At 71.7% G+C, this 13,196-nt stretch overlaps 2 protein-coding genes across 3 annotated transcripts in view; one reads left to right on the top strand and one right to left on the bottom strand.

Moving 5' to 3' along the window:
• Positions 1-7,349: 7,349 nt before the first annotated feature.
• Positions 7,350-10,685, top strand: NKX6-2 (NK6 homeobox 2). 2 transcript variants are annotated; one of them, XM_038579182.1, is made up of 4 exons: positions 7,350-7,784; positions 7,883-8,055; positions 8,246-8,461; positions 10,432-10,685. In XM_038579182.1, the coding sequence occupies exons 1-4, from the start codon at positions 7,382-7,384 to the stop codon at positions 10,648-10,650; spliced, it is 1,011 nt and encodes a 336-aa protein (XP_038435110.1). In that variant the 5' UTR covers positions 7,350-7,381; the 3' UTR covers positions 10,651-10,685. The 2 variants fall into 2 exon arrangements, with proteins under 2 accessions (XP_038435110.1, XP_038435111.1); XM_038579183.1 differs by lacking the exon at positions 10,432-10,685 and having other exon boundaries at positions 8,246-8,642.
• The window catches only part of INPP5A (inositol polyphosphate-5-phosphatase A), a 158,694-nt gene continuing 156,166 nt past the window's right edge, over positions 10,669-13,196 (bottom strand). Inside the window, 3 exon segments of the mRNA NM_001003257.1 lie at positions 10,669-11,828; positions 11,911-11,997; positions 12,782-12,850. Of these exon segments, the coding sequence (NP_001003257.1) occupies positions 11,917-11,997; positions 12,782-12,850 (150 nt within the window). The 3' untranslated portion in view covers positions 10,669-11,828; positions 11,911-11,916.

Below are 13,196 nucleotides of genomic sequence, written 5' to 3'. Positions count from 1 at the left end.
CGCGTAATCTAATTGTTTGACATTTTTATCACAATTCATTGAGGCCGGAGGGAGATGACGAGACGGATGCCCCGGCGCTTGGCTGAGGGCCGGGAAGGCGCTGATGGGCCAAATGACAGGGGCGCTGCGAGCTTTTCTTATTATAGATTTTAATTCTTTGTGACAAGAGGCAGGAGATGGTGTCGGCTAATCAGGCCGAGCGGCTGCCCTGGCTGGGGCCCGGGGTGGGGCGCCCCCCACGCTGGCCCCGTTCTCCGGGCTGGGGACACGGCGGGTGGCTGGGGACGCTCGCACGGCGGCACAGCGTTCACCGGCCCCCCAGCCCCGGCGCGGCCGATGCAGCCACGTGTGCCCGGGACGCTGGGCGACTGGCCCTGAGGGTCCCGCAAGCCCACGTGGGGCCCCCCAGGCCAGGTCCCGTCCAGGGGTGCGGGGGGGCAGGAGGGGCCGCGGATCCCCGACCTGGCCCTGCTCGCTCCGGGCTGCAGGACCAGGTGCCACCGGCTCCTTCCCCGGCCCGGCCTCCCGGGCAGCAGGGGACCAGCAGGGGCTCCAGGGCGCCCCCACCTGCCCTCCTCCCCGAGCCTGGGGCAGGGGCCTGGGGCTCCGCTGCCAAACCACAGGCTCAGGGGCCGGGGGGCCCTGTTCCCGCTGGAGAGCCCGGGTCCCTCGCTGACCCCACGTGCCGTGTGGGCGCCCTGGGAACGTGGGCGGAGGGGAGCTCCCGTCTCCGGGGACGGGGCTGTGATCCCCACACCTTGGCGCAGTCCGTGGGGCAGCGAGGGCAGCTCTCAACGTCGCCAGGCGACCGGGACATGGCCCAGCTGGGGGCCCTGGGTGTGCCAGGCAGGGGCGCGTGTCCGGGCGGTGGGGCTGCTCCCTGGGCTGGTGCCGGGACGCGCCCCACGCTGCCCTCGGGCCGGGGACAGTGGATCCAGGCGAAGGCATGACCCGAGGGTCTCCTGGCTCCAGCTCGTGGCAGTGACCCCCGTCCGCGGCTCGCTGACCACACGTGGCTGCCCCGTCGGGTGCGCTGACCGTGACCCACCGGCCTCGGCCTCCGAGGGGAGCACAGCGCCCGGCCTGCCCGCCTCCCCCCAGAGGCCCCCCCCGGGCTGGCTCTGGGGGCCTTGCCCCGGCCCTTCTCACCCACGGGCTGACCCGCTGAGCACCCTCCGCGCCGGCCGACCACGGGCGCCGCCCCACGCTGACCCCCGGCCCCACTCACAGGCCTCGTCCCCCTTGGGGCGTCCCCCCTGGAATCGCGAGAATAACGGCGGCCCTCGCAGAGGGTGCCCCCCGCCCCCCGTGTCCCCAGGAGCACGGCCCCCCCGCCTCGGTCGGACTCGGAGGGTGTAGAGGGCACCGCACGAGGAGGCCGCTAGGGAGTGAAGGACGCTGGGGGCGGCCGAGCCTCGTGGGGGGGACGCTCCGGGTGCGGGGGGGCGAATGCCAGCGCGTGGGGGCTTGTCAGGACGCGGCCAGGACACTCCCCGCGAGCGCACCCACGTCAGGAAGGCGGCTGCGCCTTCTGTCCTCGAGCACCCACTGCCCCAAACCTCGGGGCGGATCCCCGAGGCGCAGACTGAGGCAGGAGACGTGACCTCGGGCAACGCGCCGCCCGAGGAGCCCGTTGCTGCTCTGTGGGTCGTGTTACTCTCCAGGATCGTGAAGGACCTGATCCTCCGCTCGGTCCCCGGGGGCAGATGGGACCGGGGCCCCTTCTCTGCTCCTCGTTCATGGGCTTAAAGATGAAACGACAATTTGTTTCGTGAAATGAGGCGCGCAGTTTCCCAGGTGGCGCCACGTGGGGGCCCCCGGCCCGGCCCCGCGGGCGTCCTCCCTCCTGAGCGGGCGCGTCACCTGCCCCAAGCCTGTCTCTGTTCCCCGGAAGTCCCCGTTTATCCCGCTCCTGTTCCTCGCACCCCACGCGGGAGAGTGACCGGGAGTTCACGGCCACCTGGGATTCGCTTTGCTGCAGCCCCCAGGCCGCAAACCCCACAGGTCTGACTCCCGTGTCCGTGTGTCCCGTGCAAACCACACGGCGGGCAGGGACACGCCGGCCCTGCACCCGCACCTCCGGGTCTTTCGGGGAGACGGTCCGGCCCGTCCTTCACGCACCCAGGGGAGGAGGAGGCGGCGCAGGGATGACAAGCAGAAAGAACCTCGGGGGCCGCGGGCAGAGAGGACGTGGGGCCACGGGGGTGGCTGCTGCGATGGCAGGTGACACCGCCACCAAGGCCCCTCCGCTGGGCCCGCGGCCCCAGCTGCTCACCCTGGCGACGCCCCGGGCGGTCTCCCTGGCGGGCGGGCTCGGCCCACTGTCATTTCACGGGAGGTCAGGGATGCTGCGTGGAGCCCCGGACGGGCAGCTGTGTCCCTGGCCGCGTCCCCGTCCAGCCCAGGAGGCTGGCGCTCCCGTCCTGCCCCTCGGGGAGGCCCCACCCCAGCACCTCCTCCCCATGTGGCCTCCTGGCACGGGCGCCTGTGTCCCCTGACGGCACCGTCCGCCCTGCACAGCGGGACCCGCCCACCCTTCCCTGCCCTGCGCGCGGCCCTCCCGTCTGGGTTCTGCTGGCCTCACCTGTTCCCAAGGACCGCCGTGGGCAGCACCTGCCCCACGGCCCGCCAGGCCCGCCGTGGAGGGCAGGTGTGTCACACACAGAGCCTGGCAGGGACCTGCCACCCAGGGGCACCGCGCTCTCTGTGAGGCGAGGAGGCCAAGCCTCCTCTGGTGACGTCTTCATGTCGTGCTCCCTGCCCGGGTCTGGCAGCTGAGAGTCCCCAGACCCCTGCCTGCTCCCCCCGGGATGTCCCAGAGTCTCCCGCAGCGATGGGTGTACCAGGGTGCCCGGCACGGGCTGCAGAGTGGGCCCCAGAGACCCCGAGGGCCGGGGAGGGGCCCCCAACACCAGGCCATTCTCAGACCCAGGCCCACGCGCCCCTCGCTGGGAGAGCGCGACGGGGCCCAGCACTCTGGCCTGAGACCACCCCCAGACCTTAGGACACGTCACAGACCTTCCTTCCGACTCCCTGGGCTGGACCCTGAGCTCCTGCCCCCCTCCCCAGCCCCGGGCCTCCAGCTGTCTCCAGGCCGGGTTCCGGGAAGCAGCCCCCCAGCCCCCCAGGCGCGTCGGCGGGCCAGCCCTTAGCAAGAGGGCCCCGGCCACCCTGTAACCCACGAGGGGACGATCCGCCTCCCATGACGGGCGACAGGCACCTCGTAAGAGCCCAGGATGGGGTGGACAAGGCAGCCCAGGCCAGAGCCCAGGGGGGCAGGGGCAGCCCCTCCCCGCGGCCGAGGCCTGCTGGCCCCGAGCGGCCCGTGGAAGGTGCCCGGCCCCCGTCCTGGCACAGCCAGACCCTCGCCCGCCACGATGCCCGCGCAGAGGGGGGCTGGGACCCGGCCTGGAGTGCGGCCAAGAGCCCTTCCGGAAGCCTCCGCCAGGCCAGGCCAGTCCCGTCCCATCCTGGGAGCACGGCGACGGCGGCCGCGGAGCGAGGCCCTAACACAAATCTTTTACTCGGTGCTCAATTAGCGTGTTTGGCACGCAGTCAGGACCCCCCAGCAGCCCCCGGGAGAGAGCTCATTACCCGCGATTGCACATCTGGGGCCCGCGCAGCCCCGGGGGAATGAGTCTGAGCCGTGATTTACGGCCACTTCCCTTTGTCCTTTCCTGAAGGAGACACGGTTCTCGGGACCCCAGAGGATGGCTTCCGAGCCGTCCTGTGTGACGATCCCCGAGGACTGGCCTCTGCTGTCCCGTTGTGCGGCCGCCCTCCTGGGGGCCCTCCTGCGACTCTGAGCCAGGCGGCCCTGCAGGGCTCCCCTCCAGGGATGGTCATCCCCCAGGGATGGTCCACGGGGCCCTGGGGGGTGACTCCCAGCACAGACCATCCCTGGGGGCTCGGGTCCCGCCTGCCGGGCTGGGCTGGGGCCGCCGCCTTGGATGTGGCTGCAGGGGACGGGTAGCCACAGGTCTCCGCGGAGCCTCTCAGAAGTGGGAGGGACAGCAAGGCGGTGCCAGGGCTCAGGTTCCCACGGGGTCCCCCTGCCCCCGGGGCCCCGGGCTCTGAGCTACCTCTTTGGGGTCTGTCTGTGGCTCAAGTGCTTATGGCCGCATGCCTGGCAGGGTTGGTGCCCATGGGGTGTCTTGCAGAGAGCGTGGGTCCCGGGAAGCAGAGAAGGAAGACAGGCACCTGCAGCAGCCACCCCTGCAGCCACCCGAGCGGCAGAGATCAGGGAAGCCGAGTGTGGGCAGGGGCAGCTGGCCGAGGGGGTGCCGCCCTCCGGAGAGGCTTTCATGAGGCGGAGGGAGGGAGTGTGAGTGGCCGTGTGTCAGCAGGGGGGACGTGGGCACCCCACAAGCACCCGCGGGCTGTGGACCTGTGTCCCCAGGGCGGAGAACGTGCGGCCAGCTCAAACGTCACAGCCCGGGAGCCCGGGAGCGTGTGGACCCCGCAGCAGGCCCTGACTCCAACGGGGGGCTGCACCTGCCGAGGAGGGAGGTGAAGACGGGGCAGGGCGGGAGCCCGCGGGTCAGCCCAGTACAGAGAGGGGGGAGCTGGGGCGCCGGCAGGGGCGCAGCGGGAGGCCGTGGACCCTGGGCTTCGGGGGAGCTTCAGGCTCTGCCCCGACGGGAGCGCCACCCCTTCCCCGCTGGCCAGGGAGGAGCCGGCCGGGCTTCCCTGCACCCCTGCCTGCGCCCAGCCCCCCCTTCCTGAGCACGCCTCCGGGCTCCTCCAACGGGGCTCCCGCCTCCCAGGGCCTGGCCGGCCTCTTCCTGCCGCCCCGCAAGATGCCCTTGGCTCAGGCGCCTGGGGCCCTGGGTGGTGCCTACCTGGGGGAGCACAGAGCCCCTCCCCCGCCCGGACACGGGGCTCCCACCCGCGGCTCTCGCCAGCCCCCGGAGCACCTGGGCACCGAGCGTCCCCGCCGGGCCGGGCAGGGTCGTGGGGACACGCTCAGGACGCGCATCCCGAGGTGCGGCGCGCAGGGCCTTGGGTGTTCCCGGGGCTGCACAGCAGGGCAGGGGGCAGGGGGCAGGGGGCGAAGGGGCGGGGCGGGGCGGGTGGGCGGAGGGGTGGGGGGAGGAGGCCCCTAGCCTCGTCCCCGCCCACCTGAGGGCCTCCAGGACGGCCCTGCTCACTCCCCCGCAGCAGCAGGGGTGCGGTGGGAGGGCGGTGCTCAGGTCCCACCGGGGGCCAGGGGGGCCGTGGAGGGGCGGGGAGCGCAGGGGCCCCTGCGTGTGGCCTCGGGGGTGACGCCACGCGGGCGTGGGCCTTGCCCCAGCCCCGGTCCCCGCCGCGCTCCCCTGCCCGTCGGCCCGGGGCGGCCCCTCCGCGTCCCCGACCTGCTGTGGCTCCGGGGCCCGCGGGCGCAAGATCCCTGGATGGGCCGCGGCGCCTGCTCGGGGAGGGGCGAGGGCTGCACCACGCGGGGCCCCGCGCCCCACCCCCGCCGCCCCGCCCCTGTCCCCCGGGCCGCCCCGCCCGCCCCGCCCCTGCCCCCGTGCCCCGCCCCCCGCCGCCCCCTCCCCCGCGGCACTTGCCGAGGCTCGGGGTTCGGCTCCGCGGCCCAGCGGTCCTTGGCGCCCCCCGCGGCTCCCGGGCGCCGGATGCTCGCAGCTCGGGGCCAAGCGCTCCCGGTCTCCGACGGCGGCGGGTTTGCGCGCAGAAGCCGCCGCCGCCGCCTCCGCCTCCGCCTCCGCAGGACGTTTCCTTCCAGGCCAGGAGGTGGCATCCTCCGACCTCGGCTCCGCCCGCGGGATCCGCCGCTGGGGACCTGCCCCGAGGGGGCGGCGCCTGGGGGCGCTGCAGGGGGCGCGGGGGGCGGGGCTGGGGGCGGGGGGAGCCTGGGGAGAGGGAGGGAGCGGGGGGTGGGATGAGCGGGGGGAGCCCTGGTGGGGGACCCGGGGAGGGGAGGGGAGGGGAGCGAGCGGGGAGGGACCCGGGAGAAGCCGGACGCCCACGCCTCCCCCTCCCCGCGCCCACTGGCTCCCGGGAGACGCGCGGCCCCATCGCGACCCCGGGCGTCCGGGCGGGAGCGGGGGGGGGGGGGGGGCGGGCGACGTCAGAGACCCGGGGGCGCGCGGGCGGGGGGCGGGGGCGGCTGGGGCCCCAGGTCCTGCGCAGCCTCCCCCGCGCCCCGCCCGCCCGCCCGGGGAAAGGGGGGCCCCAGGGACGCGCCCCGCCCGCTCCGCTCCGCCCGGGCCCGGGGTCCTGCGGGAGAGCGTCCCCCGCCGGGTCCCGGGGCGCACGGGCGCGCGGTGCAGCGAAGCGGGGCAGGTGAAGCGGGAGCCCCGAGGGCGCGGGGGCGTGGGCGCGGGGGAAGCTGCGCACCCGGAGGGGAGCGGGGAGCCCGACCGCCCCCGCGTCGCGAGGCCTCGTCCGGGCGGGAGTGACCGTGCGGCCGCCGGCCCGGGGCTCCGATCTGCCGCGGGGACCTCGCCGTCAACGCCGCACAACGAAAGCGGCGCCGCGAAGCGCCCCGGCGAGCGCGCCCCGGGTCCCCGCGCGGAGCGAGGCCGGGCAGTCGTCGCGGGCGCCCCGCACCGGGCCGGGGGAGGCCGCGTGGGCGCGAGGGTGTGGCCCCGCCGGCGGGGAGCGGCCCCGGAGGCCCAGCCGAGGCCTTCGCGAGGCGCCCCCGGGAGCGCACAGCCCCGCGCGCAGAGCCCGCCGGCCCGGGTGTGCTGCGTCGCGGGTGGGCCCCGGACCCGGCGGGGGCAGGGCGTGCGCGCGGGGCCGTGGGCCGTCGGGGCGGGGAGCGCGGGGGGCGCTCCCGGGGCCCGGGGCGAGGGGGGCGCACGGCGCGCGCAGGGCGGGTCTCGGGATCTGCATTCCTGCGGGCGATAGACTATGCCGCCGTATTTTTCCGTGGTTCCCCATTAAAAGCTTCGCCTAACTAAAGTCCCATCCGGCGGGATTTATTTCGTCCCGCGGGAGATAAATCAGGGCCCGAATTTACAGCCGGGGAGGCACCTGCCGCGCTAATGGGCCCTTCATGGAGTGCGGGCCGCGGGGGCGGCGGGCGGGCGGCGGGCGCTGGCCAATGGCCGGGCCGCGGGCGTCCGCAGCCAATCAGCGCGCGCGCCGCGCGGGGGCCCCCGCGGTTATCAGCGCGCCCGGCCCGCGCCCCGCCGCTCGGATCGGCCGGAGCCGGAGCCGCCGCCGCCGCCGCCGCCGCCCCTGCCCGCGCCCCGGCCCCCGGCCCCCGCCCCGCGCCGCGCCCGAGCCGCCGCCCAGCCTCGCGCCTCCCCGGCCGTCGGCGCCCGCGCCCCGAGCGCCCCGGGCCGCGCGCAAAGTTCCCGGGCGGCGGGCGCGGCGCGGGGCGGCGGCGGCGGGGCCCGGATGCGCTCCCGGGCCGGCGGCGGCGGCGCCCATGGACGCTAACCGCCCGGGCGCGTTCGTGCTGAGCAGCGCCCCGCTGGCCGCGCTGCACAACATGGCCGAGATGAAGAGCGCGCTGTTCCCCTACGCGCAGCTGGGCCCCGCCGGCTTCAAGGCGCCCGCGCTCGGCGGCCTGGGCGCGCAGCTGCCCCTCGGCACCCCGCACGGCATCAGCGACATCCTGGGGCGGCCGGTGGGGGCGGCGGGCGGCGGGCTCCTGGGCGGCCTGCCCCGCCTCAACGGGCTCGCCTCGTCGGCCGGCGTGTACTTCGGGCCCGCGGCCGTGGCGCGCGGCTACCCCAAGCCGCTGGCCGAGCTGCCGGGGCGCCCGCCCATCTTCTGGCCCGGCGTGGTGCAGGGCTCGCCCTGGAGGGACCCGCGGCTGGCCGGCCCGGGTAGGCGCGCGGGGCGCGGGAGGCGGGGGGCCGGGCGGGGAGCGGCGGGGAGGGGCGGGGAGGGGCGGGCGGCCGCGCTCACCCGCGCGCCCTTGCAGCCCAGGCCGGCGGCGTCCTGGACAAGGACGGCAAGAAGAAGCACTCGCGGCCCACCTTCTCGGGCCAGCAGATCTTCGCGCTGGAGAAGACCTTCGAGCAGACCAAGTACCTGGCGGGCCCCGAGCGCGCGCGCCTCGCCTACTCGCTGGGCATGACGGAGAGCCAGGTCAAGGTGAGCGGCGGCCCGCGTCGGGCGAACCGGGCGGGCGGCGGGTCGGTGCGCGTCCTGCGGGCCCAAGGCCCCGCGCGTCCCGGAGGCTGCGGGGTCCCCGTGCGTCCCGCGGCCCCGCGGCTCCTGCGCGCCCGCCCGCCCGCCCCCGCCCCCGCCCGGCCCTCGGGCCGCTGACCGCCCGGCCCCGCAGGTGTGGTTCCAGAACCGCCGGACCAAGTGGCGCAAGCGGCACGCGGCGGAGATGGCGTCGGCCAAGAAGAAGCAGGACTCGGACGCCGAGAAGCTGAAGGTGGGCGGCTCGGACGCGGAGGACGACGACGAGTACAACCGGCCCCTGGACCCCAACTCGGACGACGAGAAGATCACGCGGCTGCTCAAGAAACACAAACCCGCGAACTTGGCGCTGGTCAGCCCGTGCGGCGGCGCGGGGGACGCCTTGTGACCCGGTGGGGTCGGGTCGGGGTCGGGGCCCGGCGCCCCTCGCCGCCGCCCGGGTGTAGATATATTTTTACAGGATAAGTTATAAGGCGGCCGGCGCGGGCTCGGGCGGAGCCACTTTGTATGATCAATAAATTATTTAACACGTCCCGGGGAGCCGCGGCTCCGAGGCTGCACCGCGTGTGTTTCCTTCGCGGCCCCCGCCCCCCCCCCAGTCCCGGGCCCCGCGACCCGGACCCCTCGGCCGCCCGGGAGCCGGAGGAGCCGCGACGCCAGCGAGCGCCCAGCGCAGCGGGACGGGGACCGGACGGAGACGCGGCAGGTGGGCAGGTGCGCAGGCGGGCAGGTGCGGCGGCCTCCCGGGCTGCGGGCCGGCTCCGCGGCGGGGGCCTGGCAGGTGAGCAGCGCCGCCGCGTGCTGGGACCCGGGGCGGGCGAGGGGCGAGTCCCAGCTGCGGCTCCGCCCGCGGCCCGCAGCTCCCGGACCCTGCAGCGCCCGCGGCTCAGGCGGCCGCAGCCTCCTCGCTAGAAATGGTCGTTCGACTCATCCGGGCGCCAAAGGCAAACCCGAAGGAACCGCGCGCCCTCCGAGGGTCCGCTCGCACTGCCTCCTCCCCGGTGAGGCCCGGACGGCTCCGCGGGGGACGGGACCCGGGTCGGGGTGCAGGGAGCGCGGTGGGGGCGCAGGGACCGTGGTCGGGGCGCAGGGAGCGCGGTGGGGGCGCAGGGACCGTGGTCGGGGCGCAGGGATCCCGGTCGGGGCGCAGGGAGCGCGGTGGGGGCGCAGGGACCGTGGTCGGGGCGCAGGGATCCCGGTCGGGGCGCAGGGACCTCGGTCGGGGCGCAGGGACCGCGGTCGGGGCGCAGGGACCGCGGTCGGGGCGCAGGGAGCGCGGTGCGGACGCAGGGAGCGTGGTGGGGGCGCAGGGACTCCAGTCGGGACGCAGGGAGTGCGGTCGGGGCGCGGGGCCGCGGTGGGGGCGCAGGGATCCCGGTCGGGGCGCAGGGGCCGCGGTCGGGGCGCAGGGACCGCGGTCGGGGCGCAGGGGCCGCGGTCGGGGCGCAGGGACCGCGGTCGGGGCGCAGGGAGCGCGGTGGGGGCGCAGGGATCCCGGTCGGGGCGCAGGGGCCGCGGTCGGGGCGCAGGGAGCGCGGTCGGGGCGCAGGGATCGCGGTGGGGACGCAGGGAGCGTGGTGGGGGCGCAGGGACTCCAGTCGGGGCGCAGGGAGTGCGGTCGGGGCGCGGGGCCGCGGTCGGGGCGCAGGGACCGCGGTCGGGGCGCAGGGAGCTCACCGGCAGGCCCCGCCGCAGGTCCGGCTGGGGGAAGACCTCGGGCCGGCGCTCCACGTGGTCGCATCCTACTGAGAACTGTGGAGCTTACAGAAACTGTAAGGTTTCTCCTGGAAGGCATTTTTGAAAATGTTAGAGAAACGGAAAAGGCTGGTGATTGGTTCTATGCCGCGTGGCTGCACCATCAATTTTAAAAAACAGACGTTTCTTTTGAACCACTGGCCGGTCTTTTTAATGCAGCAACATGGAAACCTGTTTTATGTCTGGGTGAACTGCTTTCCCTGCTCACGTTGAGAGCAAAGGAATTTCCAGTTTTAAAGTCTCGAGGACAGCAGAGAGTTTTTATAATCTCGTTTTTAAATGCTGCGGGGTAATTCGTTAGTTACCGGTACGGTAAAAAAAAACAAAACAAAAAACCCGAAAGATGATTTTCCTGCACTTAACTGAGCGCTTGGTTTGGTGTAGCCGAGTCTGAGGACGACCTCCGGGATCTCCCCTCTCTCCTCTCGGCTCACCCCGGTCTCCAGTTAGCAGCCCACAAAGGAGCGCCCGCCCGCCGCTTAGCATCTCAAAGGCGATGGGGCAGGGAAGGCAGAGAAACAAAGCGGACGCAGGACTGTTTTCACCATGATCAATTTTATTGCTTAGGAACCGGAGCGGTCATTTCTAGAGGCCTCCACGGCGACCCACAGCCGATACCCCGTTCCACAGAAGCGCGTGGGGCCGGACTGCCGCGGGGCACGGGGACAGAGCAGCGGCCACAGCACTGACGCCGAACAGACCTCGATGGCACCGTCAGGAACGGATTCGGCAAGCGGACACCCCAGCACTTCAGTGGTAGTGATTTACCTAAAAACGAGCGTCTAAGGCCTTCGCCCAGTCCAGGAATTCTGTAGTGTTCTGAAGCAGATCAATAAAACATACGTTGTGTTTCATCCACAGGCTCTGCAATGACCTTTTAATGCTGTCCTTCGTGCTAGGGGAGACGTCGCGGCGAGGCTACTACTAGGCTGGCTGCGCTGCGCAGCCCGGGAAACTTACAGTTTTGCTCGTCGTAATAGGGTTATGTACAGCCCATGTTAGAAGCAGGTTCTATCTGAAGCGGACTAGGCTAGTTTTGTTTCTCCCATGATATTATTGTTTATGTAGAGTACTTGGCACCATAGAACAGTAACAAAAGACAGACGAAACGGTTTACAAAATTCTTAAAAGGTACACCCGAGCTAGCTACAAACTTCACATTCAGTTCTTAATATTACACAGAAAAAAAAGGCATAGGAGTAAGAATCTGCAAGTGTAGATGTGCTGTGGTCAGCGTCCCCCGGACGGCCCCGCTGGGGCGCGCGGTCGGACAGGTTCACGTGCCTCAACTGCTAGACTCCGTCTCTACCTGCGGACAGGACCCTCTCAAGCATTCATCCTGGAAAGTATATTTAGCATAAGTTTTGGTAAGATTTATAAATTATTTTTAAAAAGTATATATTTATATATATTTATATATATAAAAATGGAAAAGCAGCTGCAGTGTGATTCAAAAACCATGTAACACGGCAGGGGAGTAAATAACACGGCAGGGCAGCCGCCAGAGGCGGAGACGGGCCCCGGCTCTCCTCCAGCGGCCACACCGCCCACCGCCTTGCCCGGGCGCACCTCCAGCTGGCAGAGGGGACGTGGCCTCGGGGGGCTTCCACGCCGGAGAAGCTCTTCCCACGCTGACAATGATTAAAAATTGAAACTCTGAAGTCTCAGGTACAGACTCCCTCTCCTGTCTATAGAGTTTTGGCAACAGGACGGTGACTTATTACAAAAACCCAATATTTCTACTTAATGTCACACGAACAGACAAGACAGTGAGGTATGTGAGGCTTTTCCGGAACGTCCGGAGGCTGAAGCGAAGTGTGGGGCCGGCCGTCTAGCGGGTGGCGCTCGGGCGGGTTGTCGATGCAGCTGTAGGAGGACGTATCTCAATGGACGGGACGTCACCTGCTCCTCGCGCTACAGGGAGGTCTCGCGAAGGGCCCTCTGGTGTCGCTGCCATCGCTTCCCTGCCGTGGAATTGGTCACTCGTTAAAGGAACAAACACACCAGGAAAAGCTGAGAAAAGGTGGAGGAAGGAGTCATATTTACCACACGTCACTGCACGACACAACACTTGTGCACATGGGCGTGAGGTTTACCTGCCCCGGGCGCGATGCGGAACGCCAGGAACACGGGCTGCGGCGGGAGAAGAAGGGCGTCAGGAGCCCGGCCGAGCCCCGACCCAGCCCGACCCCGACCCGACCCCGCTCCGACCCCGCTCCGACCCCGTCACACGGCCTCCCGCTGGGGCCGAGTGGGAAGGGCGCGGCCTCCAGGTACAGGGGGCGCGGCTGCCCGCAAGGCCCTGCGGACGGGGGCACCGGGTGCCCTCCTGGGTCCGCTCCCGCGGCGACGGTGCCCTGAACTCGGGACAGCACAGCGCGGGCGCCCCGTCGGTCCGGCGGAAGGTAAGACGCGAGCAGCACTGCCCGGGCGACAGCGGGGGCCCCGGGGTGGGGGACGCTCAGGCGCAGGGCCACCAGGAGCCACCGCGGGTCCCAAGGGCACACGAGAAAGAGGGCCCTGGAAGCCACTGCTGGAGTCTGTGTCTTGTCATAAGTAGTGAAGTTCTCTACTTTGTTCCACGGGACTAGGCTTTTCTGTGCTTGCCTCCCCCCTCCTGGTATTTCACTGCAACCAAGTGAAAATAGACCAGGCGACCTGTGCCCTGGAGCCCGCCTGGCCCCCCCCACCTCCCACGACCAGCCCCGCCCCCGTCCCACCCCCACCGCAGTCCCTCCACCCCCACCTCCTGGTCCAGCCCCCCCACCTCCCACCTCCCACCCCGAGTCCAGCCCCTCTCACCCCACTGTCGCCCCCCCTCCCCCCCCCCCAGTCCAGCCCTCCTCCTCCGGGCAGTCCCCACCCTGGTCCAGGCCCCCCCTCCGCCGCCCACCGGGGCCCAGGGAGGGCACATCACCTTGTGGTCTCCCATGCAGACGTTAGGCCCGATGTGGTCGTAGGTGACAACCTTCTCCTCGCTCTCCGACTGGGGAAGCAAACAGAACCGTGTGGAAGGCGGGGATGGAGGGGCTTCCTGGGGGGGAGGGCACGAGCCCCGCACCCCCCGCCTGCCTCCTGGAGGCCTCTGGCCAGCTGGAAGGCAGAGCCTTCTGGAAGCCCCGTCATCCCCCTAGCCCCTGGCTCTTCCTGCTTCCGGAGCAGGGTCGGGTCGGGGCCCCGCGCCCTCGTCTCGTGCGCCCAGCGGTTCTCTTAGCCCAGATCCGTGTTTGGAGGCGAGCAGACGCCGAGTCCTGCTCCCCGCGTGTTAATTAACACTGTGCACCGGCTGCCCTTCCTCCGGGCGCCTCAGCCACCGGCAGGTGCCCGCGTGT

This window comes from Canis lupus, chromosome 28, assembly GCF_011100685.1.
Source record: "Canis lupus familiaris isolate Mischka breed German Shepherd chromosome 28, alternate assembly UU_Cfam_GSD_1.0, whole genome shotgun sequence".
Classification (NCBI taxonomy): domain Eukaryota; kingdom Metazoa; phylum Chordata; class Mammalia; order Carnivora; family Canidae; genus Canis; species Canis lupus.
The sequence above is the reverse complement of the archived record's forward strand: the minus strand, read 5'-3'. Positions and strand labels throughout refer to the sequence as shown.